General features: G+C 34.9%; 3 protein-coding genes across 11 annotated transcripts; all 3 read right to left on the bottom strand.

Moving 5' to 3' along the window:
• LOC105164439 lies at window positions 193–1,399 on the bottom strand. Its single transcript, XM_011083091.2, has 3 exons — window positions 1,329–1,399; window positions 1,147–1,228; window positions 193–824 (listed from the first exon to the last, which is right to left on the bottom strand). Exons 1-3 carry the CDS (start codon window positions 1,389–1,391, stop codon window positions 616–618), a joined length of 354 nt encoding a protein of 117 aa, XP_011081393.1. The 5' UTR covers window positions 1,392–1,399; the 3' UTR covers window positions 193–615.
• On the bottom strand, window positions 1,455–4,544 carry LOC105164317 (leukocyte receptor cluster member 1 homolog). 2 transcript variants are annotated; one of them, XM_011082940.2, is made up of 2 exons: window positions 3,648–4,544; window positions 1,455–1,472 (listed from the first exon to the last, which is right to left on the bottom strand). In XM_011082940.2, exon 1 carries the CDS (start codon window positions 4,354–4,356, stop codon window positions 3,649–3,651), a length of 708 nt encoding a protein of 235 aa, XP_011081242.1. In that variant the 5' UTR covers window positions 4,357–4,544; the 3' UTR covers window positions 1,455–1,472; window position 3,648. The 2 variants fall into 2 exon arrangements, with proteins under 2 accessions (XP_011081242.1, XP_011081241.1); XM_011082939.2 differs by lacking the exon at window positions 1,455–1,472 and adding an exon at window positions 2,698–3,087 and having other exon boundaries at window positions 3,648–4,543.
• LOC105164316 lies at window positions 6,342–14,349 on the bottom strand. 8 transcript variants are annotated; one of them, XM_020695130.1, is made up of 16 exons: window positions 14,115–14,349; window positions 13,871–14,027; window positions 12,912–12,963; window positions 12,760–12,799; window positions 11,958–12,062; window positions 10,792–10,904; window positions 10,633–10,698; window positions 10,417–10,556; window positions 10,170–10,278; window positions 10,045–10,103; window positions 9,470–9,574; window positions 8,857–8,932; window positions 8,730–8,771; window positions 7,166–7,278; window positions 6,847–6,906; window positions 6,342–6,756 (listed from the first exon to the last, which is right to left on the bottom strand). In XM_020695130.1, exons 1-16 carry the CDS (start codon window positions 14,200–14,202, stop codon window positions 6,648–6,650), a joined length of 1,434 nt encoding a protein of 477 aa, XP_020550789.1. In that variant the 5' UTR covers window positions 14,203–14,349; the 3' UTR covers window positions 6,342–6,647. The 8 variants fall into 8 exon arrangements, 5 of the variants coding, with proteins under 5 accessions (XP_020550789.1, XP_020550788.1, XP_020550790.1 ...); XM_020695129.1 differs by having other exon boundaries at window positions 10,417–10,559; window positions 14,115–14,346; XM_020695131.1 differs by having other exon boundaries at window positions 10,185–10,278; window positions 10,417–10,559; window positions 14,115–14,346.

The raw sequence follows: 17,036 nt of genomic DNA, 5'->3' as shown, positions 1-17,036 counted from the left end.
ACAGGAGTTTATTTATCACATGGGATAAAATTGCATTTAACATTTATTTCAATTAATAATAGTTTATTACTTCAATTTAAAAAAAAAAGAAAAAAGAAAAAAACCAACAACTTTAAAAGTTCACACTTCCAACTTAGATAGCAGTTGGATAGTATTCAAAGTGGGTAGCATCTCATGATCTATGCCTGCTAATACAAAATTGATAAACAATACAATCCCCTGAATGATGCCTTCCCTAAGCCTACCCTGGTCTCTGTCAATTGGGCAATTGTAAAAGTGAGCGGAACGAAAAAGGAAATTCTTTAAACCTGCATTTGGATTTGAGGCTTTAAACCACTGTGTATTAAAAGAGTTTGAATCTATTAATATTCAACAAAATATTGGATTTGAAGGATTTCAAATCCTCTAAAGTTATAATTATTCAAATAAATACAAGGAATTGTTATTAAGAATTTGAAATTTATCAATGCAAATGCACCCTAAGGTTGTTTCTCGACCACCTCTGAGCAGTTCTCAAGATTAAGCAACGCTATGTTGTGATCATCTACAGGCATGTGAGATTGAAGATGGTGTTGGGGTAAAGAAAGAAATTGTCGTGCATGTGCTCGCCAGCTCTTAACTTCTCTTCCTCTCATTTGACCGGCAACAACTGGTCCGTAGAAAGCCATATAGCCTACTGAAGAACTTGCATACAGCATTGACAATTGAAGAATCCTCTGTTTTCTGCTTGGGAACGTTGCTTCTTGCTGCTTTCGGGTTAAATCTTACGTCTCCTTTGATGATAACTTGTTTTATGCAGACATCAACCGCAAATCTCTTCGATCCTGCACAAGTAGCTAACAGCGTAAATAGTTCCCTTAATATAAAGGAATGACTCATTTGAATCTCTTGAGGTCTAAATATATCTCAGAAAAATCTTTAGTTTTGAAAACATACACTGTATCCTTACAATCATGTTTTATGCTACAAATTTCTCTGTTAAGATCAAATTATCGAAGAAAAATATGTAACGATATAACTATAAGGGTGTTTATACAATAATCTAAATTGAGACTTCATCTGGTAATATTCTAAATTTCAAGAATGTTTGTGTAATTATCTTTATAATCGTTACTGCCAGGCGCCAAACAATAAAGCAGGACATACCTGCCATCTTTGAAATAACTTGTGTTACCCTCTCTCGGCAGTGAGCACACCCCAAGTTTGCATCCACTGCAACGACCTGAAACTGTAGAAGATGAATATTGTAACAACTCCAGATACAAAGAAAAGCTTATATATTCATTAACATGAGCAAAAAAAGAGATGAAAGGAGCCCGGAGGCCTACTGCTGGAAGAGAAAGATTTGCAGCAAAAAGAAGAGCTTGCTTTCCTAAACTATCCATCTTCATCTCGAATGTCTCCCTCCTCTTTAACTTTGTTGATATTCAAAAGACTTAGCCGTATCCACTTCTGCTACTTATTCTTGATTTCTGATGATAAGTATTCACAAAAAGTAGTCTTAAGTTGTGAATTAAAAAAAAATAAGCACGCTTGCGAGCATTGTATGAAATAAACATTTAACTATGAGGTAAAGGGAGGGATTAAGCAGCGAAGATTTCGTCTCTTGTCGTTTGGCAGGATCGGCATGTTAGGGACACTATTAACGAACTCGTATAATTAATAACGTGATTTGGAGCATCATGGTTTAACTAATCATATTACTTAGCTGGTGGTTTATCTACTAACACTAGTTTTAATTGAGGATAAGATGGGAATCAAAGCAACTGATAAGAGAACAAAGAAGTGGTTTTAGAATAGAGGTATGGAAACTACGGTATTTTATTAGTTCATGGGGTGTAAAGTTGTTCTGAAGATGTGTATTGCTAGCTTTGCATCACTGAATTATCACCACTTAGAAATATTGTTTTACCCCCATGGTTGTGATAAGGATATGTTGTTTAGAAGTATAGAAAGTTTTTGTAACCGAAGATTTCGTTTTCAAAATAAGTAAACGTTAATGAGTAAAATTAACTAAACAAGAACATTAATATGAAACTTAAGACATATCAAAATAAATAAAATGTTAATGAGTAAAATTAACTAAACAATAACATTAATATGAAACTTAAGACTGAATTAGATCGACGAAGTTTAAGATAAGTTGCAGCCTTTACAAGGGGAAAAGAGTGCTAAAATTATAATCAATTCGGATAAAACCAATAGATTTGTAAGGCAAAAGACACGGTACAAAAAAAGTTCATGTGGGTTCATTTCGGTCACCACCACGGGTCACAAAATACCCCAAATTCAACTGTCGTTTATAAAAATAGTTATAAATTACCCATCAATATCATAATGTTTGTAGAAAATATCGTGCTTACAACCATGTGACTAGAAGTAGTTGATCTTTGCCAACCGAGACAAAAAGTATAGGTAGAAAAGTATATTTATCCTTCACTAATGTTGATATCCAGCATACAAGCAACCCTAAGTAATATCACATACATTGCTCATCAGCACAAAGATAAACACTTATATTCAAGCCGTTATTATGCCATAGGTCCTTGGATGCACACATTGCTGTGACAGCATTGATCTTATATCAAGCAAAGATATAGACTCACACGAAAACATGGTTCCAGAACATACTACTACGAGCAGTTACAAATTACAAAGAGAGGAGGCTGGAAATATTGAAATCATCTGAAGAACGCATAGGCAAATATTGAGTTTATTATTTAAAAGGAATATAACTGGAAAAGCCAGAACCCAGAAAAGCTTTCAACTTTGAGCCAAATGCCAGAAAGGCTGCCTTCGGAATAATGCAAATTATCAGAACCAAGTAACTTCCAATAGGAAAAGTCAGATCCAGTATGCACATCTAAGAGAAAAAGATGCATCTGGAGCAGAGGACCATCATCAGTTTTTACAAGTATGTTCCGCACCAGCATTTTACATTTATATAACAGATCGTATCTTCACTCAAACTTAAACAATTGTTTAAGCATAAATCCTTTGAAGCAGTTGAAACAGCAGCTACTAGGCTGTGAATATTCCAACCTTTATCCTCTAGTGAGGCCAATACCAAATAAGCTTCCAGTTCTCCTGTGCATAAACAGTGAACAAGCTGTAATGACTCGTTTACTTATCTCTTTTCTTTTCAGTATTAGAATGCCAAGCTTGCAGCAAACAACAGAATAATTCAGAGTAATGCAAGATGTGTTGCATTTATCCATAATTCCCAATAGCAAATCAAATAGACATCATATTCAAGACATGTTGAAATTTCCTCTGAATTAATGATCAGTTCAGCTATTCCTTTCATCCATTGCTTAAAATAATCTCAAGCATCCATGGATAGTACTTGTAGAAGCAATATAAGCACATTAAGCCTCAAATGCAGCAAGCAATATATTATACAAACAGATACAATTTAGAGATATGACTGAGCAATGTTCCCTCAGAAACATCACCCTTTCATCAGGGTTCACATCAGATTTAAGACTTCATGCCCCCTAAGGAGACCCGAATACAAGCTATTATCAAGAAAAGAAACCAACATTGCCGAATCAAATTCCAAAATACATCACTAGATTTGAATTGGAGAAATAAAAAAGAATATCTACAAAATCCATTGCTGTGCCAATCCTATACTAGCAAATTACCTCATCTCCTCCTGGAAGAAAAACCTCCTTCTTTCTTGGACTTCGCCATTAACAAAGCCCTTTCTCTCTCTTTCTCTGCCCTCTCTCTCTTCAATCTCTCTTCCCTCAACTCCTCTATAGTCTTCTTCCCACCACTCTTTCTCTTCTCCTTAAATTTCATATCATCATACTCCTCATCGACATTTTTCTCATCAGCCACTCTCTTCTCCATATACCAGGGCAACTTCGTTCCTTTCCCCGCAACCCCATACCCCAACCTATATTTCTCATCCTCAGGCCCCACAGTCCTAACCTCCTCCCTCTTCACCTTCTTATTCCTATTATTATCACTACCAAAGATCCCTTTCTTTTCATCTCCTTTCCCATCACCAGCTTTAATAGGGTCGAAGATCCTGATCCCTTCGAACAAATTTATGTGCTTGGAACCAGATTCCGATATCTCGGGTTCTTCGGGAACAGATTCAGCCTGTACAGAGGCAGACGCTGGCTTGTCATCTCCATGGACGACTGAGCCTCCGGTCGACAAGCCACGGGCTTGCCGGAGCTTCTCGAGCCGTAATTCCGCATCCCGCTTCCGGGCTTGCTCGCGCTTGAGCTGCTCTTCCTTGGCGGCAGCTTCCTCATCGCGCCGAACCTTTTCTCGATTCTCGTAGTTGTAAACATTCCACCGCTTTTGTGGGAGGATGTTCAACCCTCCATGACCTCCCATGATTCTTCGTAATTCAACTGATTCTTCGGAGAAAAACCCTAATTTGAACAAAAATTGGGGAAAGGGTGATCACAATGATGAAATTGAATTATTTTTATTTATTATAGAATTTTCCAAAAATTAAAAAACAAATTCATAGCTGTAATTCTAAAAGTGTGAAATTCTATGAGAGATTTTGGGCTGCAGCCGAAACCTGTTGGCCATATATAGCAGGCCCCCCTCTCATTGATTGAAAAGCCCAAACATTATGAACCCTAAAGTGGGTAAATGTCAATACTAAATAGAATTAGAGATCTAAGCATACTCGGTACACTGTATGTATACGAAATTATTTAAATCAAATAAAATAAAAAAATCAAAATTAATAAAATAAATTACTAAAATTATTATAGAATAAATTGTTACAAACATGATTGTTTGTGGAATATAGGGATATGGTGATTTGTCAAAAAAATTTTTAAGTAATGTATTCGAACCCCACCAATATTTGGATCCTAATTTTATTTTAATAGTAGGTATCAATTAGATATAGTCATATGATATTTATTAGTATATTATTATTATAGTTGTCAGTAATTATTAAATATAAATATTTAATATTAAATATTGTAATAAACTTATTCAAAAAAGAATAGTAGTTCATCGCTTTCATTTTAAAATAATAATAATAATAATTAGAAGAAGACAAGATAAAGTTGTCTTTGTTCCTGTATTTTTCATAGTGCTAAATGAAGGAATTACTTAATATTATGGGATAATTACATTTATACCTCTTGATTTATTGTATATTTACACAAATTACCTCTATTATTTAGATAATTACAAATATACCCACTAGAATATCATTATTACTTAGGCAAACTACCCCTTACTTTTTTTAAAAATCACACACATCCTAACAAAATTAGCATCATTACACAAAACATCTCTATTTTTTGTGTGTCAGGGGTAGTTTTATATAATTATACAAAAATAAAAGTAATTTATATAAATAGACCATAAGTTAAGAGGTGTAAAAGTAATTATTTATTGGGATATCTAGGAATGGTGGATGCTTGAATTTGAAATGTAGAGTTTGATAAGGATGGTTATGATTCCAAAAAGGATAAAATTGTATTTGCTAAAGATTTTTTAATTTACTAATTTTATGAATTTTGTGAACTTTGCTATACCCTAAAAATCATCTCACTCTATAAACATTTAATAAACCATTTTTATAGCTACAATATTATTTGTTTGCATAATGCATGTATTGAATAAAAATTAAATTTTTTAAATAAATTAATAATGATACTATTATAAAAAAAACTCATTGATCGTAATAATTCTTTATTGTCTCTTTTGACCCTTTCATGCATTTTATTCTTTTCAAAAAGAAAATTCGTAATAGTAATTTTAATTTTTATATTTTTTATAATTATAATTTTTTTTCCTCGCCCCACTACTTCATTTTTCTCACATGTTCTCTATATTTTTCACCCTCACAAAACTTAATTTTAATCAACCTTATTACATTAATTTTTTCTTCCAAACATTCTCCATACTCATTTTTCTTGCAGGATTTCATATTTTTAATATATCTACAATTATAATTTATTTTTTCTTTCTTACTTTATCCCATTAATCGTTTTTCCCACATACTTTTTTTTTTCTTCACATCACTATGTTTTGTATTTTTTTTTATAATTTTTTTCTCTTCATCTCAGAATATAATTTTTTATATACTCGCAAAAATCACGTACAATAACAACTAGTAATCGTAAATGTTATTTGGATCCAAAGTGAATTTTAGGGAGAAAAAGAAAAACCCAAAACCTCCCAAAGGATGAGTCTGAAAAAGTAACTTGTTTCGAAATCTGAACGTATCCCATTGGAGCTGAGTTCAAAGTTTACCTTTACTTCATCCCTATGGTTACTTAGAAGGTTTGGTACTAAGTGAGAAACATGTACTAAAGCATGCAACAAAACAATAACAAGAACAGGAATAAGAAAACCAAAGGGCTATTTAAATATAGTAACAACACAACCCAGTATTTCCCCCTTTTGCAGAAAACTCGTTATTTTCATATTTCTTCTGCTGGTATAAAACCAGGTTTAAAGCAGTGCTTCCCCAGTGGTCAGAAAAGTATTACAAGATCACACCGATTAACCTTCCGGACAAGATAGAGCAGAAATCAGGAAATGTTGCGGAAAATGGTCGGCAGCACTTCTTCGTATTAAAACAAGACTAGTTTTACCTAATCTCCATCAACTCGTAAATCCATTGCAGGAGCAGTTGCCTTGATACCTCTTCAAAAGATAAAGTCACTCAGCTGCACAAATTTCTTGTTCTGGGCTTGTTTATGTTTGAAAATATAGGCATTATCTTCTACATCTGCGCTCAAACAATTCATCCGGTGCCTGAGGCGACAAGCATGGTGATATTTATTGATCAGGATGGTGAAAACCACGGACGAAATATATTTGTGATATTAGTGGGCATTGACTAACCATTCAAAGTGATCTTCGCAGCAAATCGAATTCCAAATGATCGATAGTCCAGATGGTTTCCTACCACACAAATTGAATTTAATATAGAGAGGTGAGAAAGAGAAAAGCATGCATGAACAGCTCATCAGGAGCTTGAAAGTCGATAACATGATTTTACAAATTTCTTTAGAAGTTCAAAATGAAGCCTATGGTCGTAGAATGAAGTTATAGGAAAACATAAAATCAGACATTAGCTAGGCAACCCAAAGAAATACAATCCATTCCATGCAGAAAAATGGGAGAAAAAGGAACCGAGGAAGTAGGAATAGGCATCATTTACCAAGTTGCTGTGTACATATCATAGAACTTGTCAAATGCTTTACTGAAACAGTGATGACAGGCTAAGAGATCTTTGATCGCCGTGACCTTGCAAGTTGATTTACTGCATTTGACCTGTAATAAGTATTAGCGCTATTTTCAAGCAAAAAGACGATGAACAATGGCAAAGAAGTTAGCTTTTGACTTTTCTTTCTGGAACTAAATTGAGCACAATCAACCAAAAATTGGAACAAAAAGTTAAAAGAGCAAGCTCACACTTTTATCATTCCAAGGAAAATTAAAGTTAAACATCAAGATCAGGAGAACCATTCTCAACCATCTAAGGGATCATAAAAATTGCAAGGAAAGTGAAGTAACTGAAAGTAAATTTGGAGCAATATCTCGACTTGATTATAAAGCCGCGCTTAGCACCTAATATCGTAATGGGACTGGAAATTTAAGCAACTGGCTAGTGCCCATCTATATTAACAAGGTAAGAAGTCTGAATTGTCAATAAAGAAAGGGAAGGAAAGTAGTACTTTCCAAAACAACAGGTTCTATAATGCTATTTCTAGCAATATTCAACCTGAATCGACTAATAGAAGAAGATCACGACTATGTAATGTAGTTCAGAAGATACCCATCATATTGCTGAAATTACATGATTAATAGTCAGTTTCTTGTTTTTTGGCAACAATAACATGCAGTTGTAACTTGATGCTTCAGATAACGCATACAGGATAGGATCAAGCACATGCCAAACTCTGAGGCTTCGGATACAATGACTTTGTGATGTTGGTGTGGTTGTCGATAATGATACTATAATATGTGAATCACATAGCATGGTGTTGTAATCACACTTCACCATGTTATGTTTGCCACATCTTGGTTGTGACACCAATATCAACAAGCTCAATGGGTTTGCAGCTATATCTCCATTAAATTATTCTCTTATTAGAGATGCCTAATGTTGACCTCTAAAAGTCCCCACCTACATACTGTAGTGGAAGCAGCCTAGGGATGGTTAAGTGGCCTCCTGACCCTTTTGCTTTCCATGCCTTCATCCACTGTAGAAACATATAACATGCTAACTAATTATCCCCCTTGAGGCCCTTAGCATATCTCTCCATAAGAAGTTACAAGTATGAGGTATAATATGGTCAATACTCAATTCAACCGCAAGATGAAGCATTGGTTAATTGATAACACTCTGTCAATGATGATGTACTATTCTCATTTCAAGTCCTACTTCCTCACTTATCCTTTTCTCTAACCCATCTATTCTCAAATCTGAGTAAATGCAGCATTATCGCTTCAAATGATATTGCACCAGTTATTAGCTAAACAACGAGGGTGTTGGCCTACTTGTCAATCAGCGGGTATTGCCGAATCACACCACTGCTGCCATTACTTTTATTTGCATTTTTGTTGAGACAATAATCACATTAACTTACAAATGCAACCTGATATGGAGTAATCCATGCATAACGTATCGACCTTAAACTTTAATAATCAATTGGCATGTTGTGTAACTTATGCCTAATTCTCAAAGAAAAAAAGTTAAAAGTTGATTTCCCAGGCCTTACATAAATATTCTGCGTCTTTGTACAGACATGGTTCTCAATCAACTGAAAAGATAATTCCCACGGTGATCTCTCCTAACAGTAAGGCTGATCCGTGATATGGCAAAAGAAAATCAAAATTAAACCTTACTAGTCGTTTGAGTTTATATGAGTAATATTGTTGATGAGTTGGATGTCCTCTGATATGTTCGCTCAAATGACCTGCACTGGAAACACTCATGTCCTCAGTTAATCTATTACCTTGAAATAAAATTAAAGTCAATTTAAAATAGAAACTAGTCGAAAGCCACACTCGATGCAAATCATACAATGATTGGAACATGTCTAAAATTTTGGTCAAAGTATGTAATAACTAGAGTAATAATCAGATGTTTGAAAATTTTTGGAGGTAATTTTTGAGATAATGAAAGTTCCATTCCTGGGAAAAAGAAAAGATTGTTTGGATATATATAGCCTCAAACAAGGGGGAAGCTTTTACATGATTCTTAGTCCAGAAAATACAATCTTGACACACTTTCCAAACAGCTCCAATAGATGAAAACAAGCCGTAACTTAGTCAACCAATCATATTTAGATAGTATATGTGATTATCCAAAACCATGTTTACTATAATCTTCTGCATTCTTCAGACAATAAAGAACAAGTAAAAGGACCAGAATGTTCTTGATTCAACTAGGGGCAAATCAGCAAAGAGTAAGAGTACACTAATGCAAAGAATTGTTTAAATTATATAACTAGCTTACCAGTCACAAAAAGCATTATCACAGCTTAAACATGTGGCTAAAGTGCTTGACCCACGACATGAGTTGCATTTTGCATCCAGGAATCTCTTTCCAATATCATGGCATCTGCAGATCCAGAAAGACTGGAATAAGATACTGCCTGCCTATTCGATCTCTTGCAATGAAATAAAAATAGCAGTTATTGCATCTTGGTTCTTTTAAGTCACGCAAACAGAGGGTTCTAATATTTCTTCCTATTACTTCAAAGAAGATATGACTAAGAGGTAGAATTCTCAAGACACTCCTTTCTATTATTTACTAATTTGGTGGTCCTCCCTCCTAAGAAGGTATGAATTTTTTCATGTTAACGTGTACCCTAGAAGTTTGTCAAAGTAACCTGAAGTTTATATTCAGCATTCTAAGCAAGGGGTATAAATCTGCATCTGCAGAATTCAACCAGTAAAGAAAAATGTTCATGTAACAAGGTGAACTTGGAGAACAATGCACATAAAGTGCGTGGTACAGAAGGGAAACCTGAGGGGAATGTGAGCAACAATTTATGGAAGGCAAATATGAGTATACAGGTAAGAAGGAACCTTCTGTATAAATCTAGAAGATCTCTGGATATTGTGTTGGATTTATTTTGAACCGCCACCTGTAAAGAAGATACATGTTTATAATTATGGAGCTTAAAAGGTCTAATAGCAAAATTCCCATTTACATCATGAAAGAATACACGGTTGTATGCTTCGCCAGCAGGACTGCTTTCACAATGAGATGTCGAAACCAAACAGTCTTCAGAAAGGTGCCCAGGCTTCTGACATTTCCAACTGCAACACCAAATAACCTTTTGTTACGAGTATGTGACATAATAACAGAAGCCCAGCATTCCAACTTGTCAGGCTTGATGGGTAAACAGCTATTTTCTGCTTGAACCTCTTGATGCTCGTACAAATAGTAAAATGTACCATTCATAAGTGCAAAGCCCAGATCTCTTCTTGGACCAGCGATTCCGATCATAATCCCAAGTGTTCCCCCCAGATTCAGGCACTTCCAATGTAGATCTACGTGCAGAGAAGGGCTCAACAAGGAGTTGGCCACTTTGGGGCTTCTGGAAGAAGAGAGTTAATAGAATACAACAAAGGAAAAAATACGTTTATTATTGACTCAAGTAAAAGAAGAACCTGTTGGAATTTAATGCTCTGCAGAAGCTCAGCTTTGCATTCCATGCTGCATATATCATCATTGGTCTACAAAAATAATGCAGCAAACTGAAAAATGGGTACTCAAAGGAAACAGAGCATTAAGATCGGAAAGCAAAATACACGCATTAGATATCTCACCTCGTTGCATATGTACTCCCCATATTTCCCGCACACAACACATACAGGCTCTCCTGAAGCAGGATACCTCTGCTCAGTCCGGGTCTTAATTCGATCAGCTTCCTCTGTGCTGTCTAAGAAAGTCAATAAATCAATTAGCTATCTTATAAGAACATAATGATTTATAATGAGCAATCATACATCAAATTCGGTCACCGAAATAATTGTAGATGCAGAAGTTTTAAGCAAAATATGTTTTATCTTACATTAAGTCAAATCTAATGCAACAAACAGGCTTATTGCAGATGATATTCTGCAACTGTAGTTATCAATAAAAGAACTTCCATTCGTCAACTGCAAGCAATAGTAGATTCACTTAGCTATCAGTTTAAGTGCTTAGACTAGAGACTCCACAAGATTGGTAGAGAAATATTTCTGCTATTCAGTAGTTGCAGAAACTCGGGTTTCACCCAATCAACTCCCAAGTCTGCAGAGATGTAACATCCTTGCCCCTCAATCATTAGAACAAAACAAATGATGCTATTACCTTACCAACTTCTGCATATAAAACTAGCAGAAAACTTGGTGACCTTGTTTGGTCAACCACATAGATCAATAATGAACTCCAAACCCTCAGACACAGTAACAGAGAAAGCCCCTAAACCCATGCCAAGCGGGGAGAATGTGGTTAACACCTTAGCCAAGTAATAAAATGGCTATAAAATTACACTTTGACATCCTAAACAACTACTTCATACCAAATCAGGAAAACATAATTATGCACTTTTGGAGTAATCAACTTGATATTCACGTATTTTATCTTATTAAGATGCTTATATGTCAGTCATTAGTTTCCTAAATACATAGAAGAGTATGAGAGAGTAGCTTGCAAGGAGAGTTCTACTTCTACATACCAGCGTTTCTAATATAAACAACAAACACTGAATTCCTTTAAACTGTTATTCATCTGGTAATTGCTATCACAGTTTCCGATTTCAGCATCTATCAGAAAAGGATTACATATATCCTCTTCTGGAGTCTTTTATTTCTTAATCAGGTTTACCGTGTACCTCTACTTCATTGTTCTTGCAGCTGTTTAATTGCACTGGATACAGCAAGTCTCAGGTAGCAGATGTTACCAATTACTAAGAAGGCAATAATCAGGTGAAAGCATCCAGAAAACAAACCAGTGACCGGAAAGTACTGTATTCCATTGCTAGAGTTGAATTGTTCTTCAGAATCTCGTGGATCACCTCGGTCCTCTTCACATTCTGAAGAAGTACTTGTCTCACCTGCATGTTTTGGTTATTAGTCATGGTGAAAGAAGCACGACTAATCAAATATTTTAAGTTGGATGATGTATGAGCTAGTTATCTGCTCAGGAAATAACAAGAAAATGAAAAAGAACTACAACAAAATAACTGCAGAAAGGTTGGGCAGAAAGCAAGAAGTAAGTTGAAATATGTTACTATCTAATTCTTAGAACCATCCAATTCTACTTATCAGGCTGATAAACATACTGCCCACTGGAAGCAGGATACTGAGCATTCAAGAGAAAGAAAGAGTTTGTTCAAGATTAGGTAAAACTCTATATCAAATAGAAATGAAACACAAACATTGCACAAAACTGAAGTTCATAACATATGCAAGACTAATTTGCCAATGTATGCACAAAAGCTTGAAAAATCCATGCCGGGGTGGATATGACAACTAATTCCAATTTGATAACTCAATGCAGATCTCTTAAAGAGGATATTAAAGGAATCATCCGTGATCTATTTGCAATTTAAGTTATCTCTTGCTTACAAGGAAGGGCAGCATTGTCCCAAACACATCAGTGTGTTCACTTAGGCAGTGATCATTTGAGGCCAAATACAAACTAGCATATAACATCATCCGTGGATTTTCTACACCCAACCAAATGAGCACCAAATACCTCCAAACATCACTTATTTAAAACAAAGAAAAGACAATGCAACAGGAACTTACTTTCATACCCCACCAAATTTAAAGCTGAACTTGAACTTTCCTGTAAAGAGATGATCCCAGAAATCATTGCATGCCCTAATAGGAAACTAGAAGCAGAGGGAAGAAAAACATTCTTCAAGACTAGCATAAGTAAAGTAATAAGCAGAGAGTACCAGCATATCTGCAGTTAACTCTTGGTAAGGTTGAGAAAAGTCAGCTTCCTTCCTGTTCATGCAGAGTATGAACTGACTCAAAGGTGCAAGTCTCAACTTAATACATGACTATTTATCCAAATAAAGAGTTGTCATAGCTTCAGACATGAGAAAATGGAGATGGATGGAGGAGAGGACAAGAAAACAAATAAAAATGCCATCTTCACATATTAGCAACCTGCCCTCCGAACTTCTCAAGAAGAATACTGGAACTCTTGCAGCAGTGCATTTTACATTTCCTAAACAGTTTAGAACATAAGATTGCTGATACAAAGATCAGTCAGAAAAAGGACAAAATAAACAAACAAATATTGATTCCTCTGGATTTCAAAATCTTGTTAACATTAGTTAAAAATTTACCCCTCCCACACAATTCTACTTCAGATTGTATCACTTAAATCCTTTTCCATTCAGCTCTTGCCCCACAGCAAGCTTAAAGCACAACAACTCAGACTCGCCATTTAACAAGAAGTCTAGAGTCCAAGAACTCTCCTACCCATTGGTTTAATCCACTTTTATTATATCAGTTCTATTTTTTTCACTTTGAACGTTTCCCTTAATTTGAAATTATTGTTGATTTTATATCTGAGGTACTAAATGACGTGATTCATGGTTTCCATAAAAGAAAATGTGCTTTCCGATTCTTAGCAACCGAGAGTCATCCAAAATCCAAAACCCGAACTAAAATCTTTTTCCCAAAAATAAATCTCCGTGTTCAGGAAGGGAAAATAACTAAGCAAACGAATTTACTAGGAATTTGGTTCAACACACAAAACAGTGCTCGTATCGGAGCTCCACAGTTTATTCCAGCGACCAAATAAAACACTTACAACAACTGAATTTAAGAGGGGCTCAATAGTTTTGGAGAGCCAATAAGTTCCATCTAATGTTCAAAACAGAAGTAAGATATGAAATTTCACCTCCGCTTTTCAATATATTCCTGATGGGACATGGGCCCATCATTCTCTTTCACTTCATCCCGTCTATCAGGCCGCGGCTTTGGCTCGCGGCGGCGCTTCCGTTGCACCACGGGAGCTGGTTCGTCGGATGAAGCATTTCCGGTGGCGATGTTGTAAGCTGAGAATTGAAGAAAATGAACAGACTGAAACTGGGGGGAAAAAAAAAGAAAGAACAAAGAGAAAGAGGGAATTATGGAGCAATCACTTTTGAGATTTTGAAGGACGGAGTTGAGATTGAATTGCTTGTTATATGCATAAGAAGGATTCTTGTAGAAATTGGTTCTCGTCCCCATTCTTCGCTCAACAGAGAGATCTGTATGCTTTTTTATTTTGTATGGTCTCCTCAAGACAATCACATCAAGAGACAAGAGACTTTACATAAATGTGTTCTCATTCCTCATGGTACCAAAACAAAATGGATTTAGAATTATTGACTATGATAAAACAATCACTGAAATGTTCTCCATTCACTTAGAAATAGACCTCGACTTACCTACGTTTAATGATGGGGAAAATTGCATAAAACCCCATGTGAAATGGAAAATTTGCTAAAAACTTATTTGTGTGAATTAAATAGCAAAAAAAATTATAAAATCTGAAATAAAAAACCCTCGCGAAAAAGAAAAAAAAAAAAAAAGTGGAATAGTGGAAAGAAAGCATATTTATATATTGCAGGTGCAAGAGCTTTGATGTTTCAATCTAATTTCCAAGCATGTTTTGCACAGTGCCATACTCAAAGCCACATATCCTATAGACAGGCTCCCCACACGTGTGTTGAAGTGGAAAACACCTTACGAGATGTTATATAAAAGACCAGTCAAGTGTTCTCACTCAAGAATTTTTTGTTGTCTATACTTTACCACAGGAAAAAATCCGGAGACTCACTGCGAAGTTGGGTATGAAAATTATATTTTTGCCCTTCTCTCCCCCAATTTGAAGGCTTCATCCCTTTTTTCTATCACACTTTCTAACCCTTTTCTTGCATCTTTCTAACCCTTCCATCCCCCAATTTGACGCACCTTTCTCATTTTTTTTTTCTTTTTTGCAGATTTTGAAGCCATGTCTACACAATCAAGTCGACTGAAAAAAAATCGAGGATGCAAGGAAGTGTTCGATTTGAGATTTTCAGCTTCACCATTATGTGGATGCAATTTAAAGGTAGAAATTAGAGTAGTGGAATCTTTAAGAAAACCTTCTAGAGGTAAGTTGTATTATTATTGTAGATTTCAAGTTTATAATTTTTTTCGTTGGGTACAACCTGAAAGAGCTACATGAGCACCAAGCGGGTTTCCGGTAAGCTTTGATTGTGGAGCATACACCGGGTTGGGGGACAGTGCATTTGCAACAGATGAAGATGAACCAGATGGTTGTGTAGATGATGTGATATCGAAAGCATCGAATTCCAAAAAATCAAATATAAATGTCGAACACAATGAAAAAGTGGTTAGCAATGTTAATTTTTGGATTGGAGTTAGTGCAGTTTTATGTTTGATGGTTTTCATTCTGTTAACCAAGTAGAAATCAAGGGTTCTTGTAATTGTATTCTAATTTCTCAAATATGTAGTTTCTTTTTATTTATCAAAGATTGTTCTAATTGCATTGTAATAAAAAAATGTACAGTTTAATTTTGTTTTCAAATTATAAGATCATATTAAAATGTTGTCCAATACTTTAAAAAATACTACATAAGACACCTAAAAGTGCAAAACAATAAAATGCTTGATTTCATTAAGCACAATGTAAGCCAATTCATACTGTATCTGCCAATTAAACAATTTAACAACTTTCAACTATGCTGCCAAATTTCTCAAGATGTAAGCCTAAGCCAAAAGTATATCCAACCCCATTCAAAGACATTACTACCTCCAAAGGTGCTGCTAGTAATTTCTCTCCAAAAAATACCAAATAAATTAAACAAGTAGCACCATTTAAAGTAGCCAAAAAGTACATCCAACACATTAAAATGGTTAAGACAAAATTACAACTCTATTTTCATGGCCTTTTATTGGACCTCTCCTTGATTCTTTTTAGAACTTCGGAAATTGATGGCTTTTTGTTTCTATTTGTATTTATAGATCCTCTTGAGCTTGTTCTAATAGTGTCTCCCATCAAAACAGCATTTCTACGTCCTTGATAACCAATTTGTTGTTGATAATATAAAAAGAGTTTAAAAACAATTGCATGAAAATATAAAAATCAGGAAATCTATAATAACAAAACTTACAGTAGATGGATGAGTGCTTGTGGGGGGTGCTGTCGCAGATGACCCAACAATTGTTTGTTCATTCTACATTTCAAGAGGATTATATTTTAATTTCTCACTTGTACACAATCACAAGCATTAAGAGCCAATTTCTTGTTGTTATAGAAAAAACAAAAATAAAAGAAACTTACGGTGCTTACAATAGATGGAAGAGTGTTTGTCGAGTGTGTGGCTGCAAATGCTCCATCAGTTATTTGTTCAACCTGCATTTGAAAAAAGAATATGTAATATGTCAACAATATTATAGTAAACAATTGTAGCAAAAAGAACTATATTTTAATTACTATCAGAACTCATAGTGCTTACAGTATATGGAGGAATGCTTGTTTGTAGTGTCTTTGCACTTGTTCTTATTTTTTGTTTCTGAAATTCAAAATAATTTATTCATATTTGAGTAGTAGCTAATATTTACATTGGAAAAAATATATTAAGTAACTTACCTTGGTTGCTCTTGTAGCCTTAAACTGCAACTCATTCTTCTGGCTCGTTGGGGGAATTTGGGAGCCTTCGACAGGTATTTCCTCATGACTTATGCCCTGCAAATAAATATTTTTACTCAACATAATTGTCAAAAAAAAAAGAGAGACAGAATATTAAGTGAACAATTTCATATAACAAACCTTGTAAAACTTTGACTTTAGGTGTGTTGGATTCTTGCAAGTTCCCTTGCAAGTTCCATTGTTGTTCCCTTGTTGGGTTCTTATTCAAGAACATGTTATCATCACTTGACACTTCAAGGTCTTCTAAAACAAGACTTGGGGTTTCACTATCGCTTGAGTATATCTCAGGCTGATTATAGTCCTCATCAGAAGAATCATCAAATTTTGATGAGGACTGATTTTCAGCATAGTTTATTTTTCTTTT

Source organism: Sesamum indicum, linkage group LG6, assembly GCF_000512975.1.
Source record: "Sesamum indicum cultivar Zhongzhi No. 13 linkage group LG6, S_indicum_v1.0, whole genome shotgun sequence".
Classification (NCBI taxonomy): domain Eukaryota; kingdom Viridiplantae; phylum Streptophyta; class Magnoliopsida; order Lamiales; family Pedaliaceae; genus Sesamum; species Sesamum indicum.
Note: the sequence above shows the minus strand (reverse complement) of the source record. Positions and strands in the feature narration are given on the sequence as shown.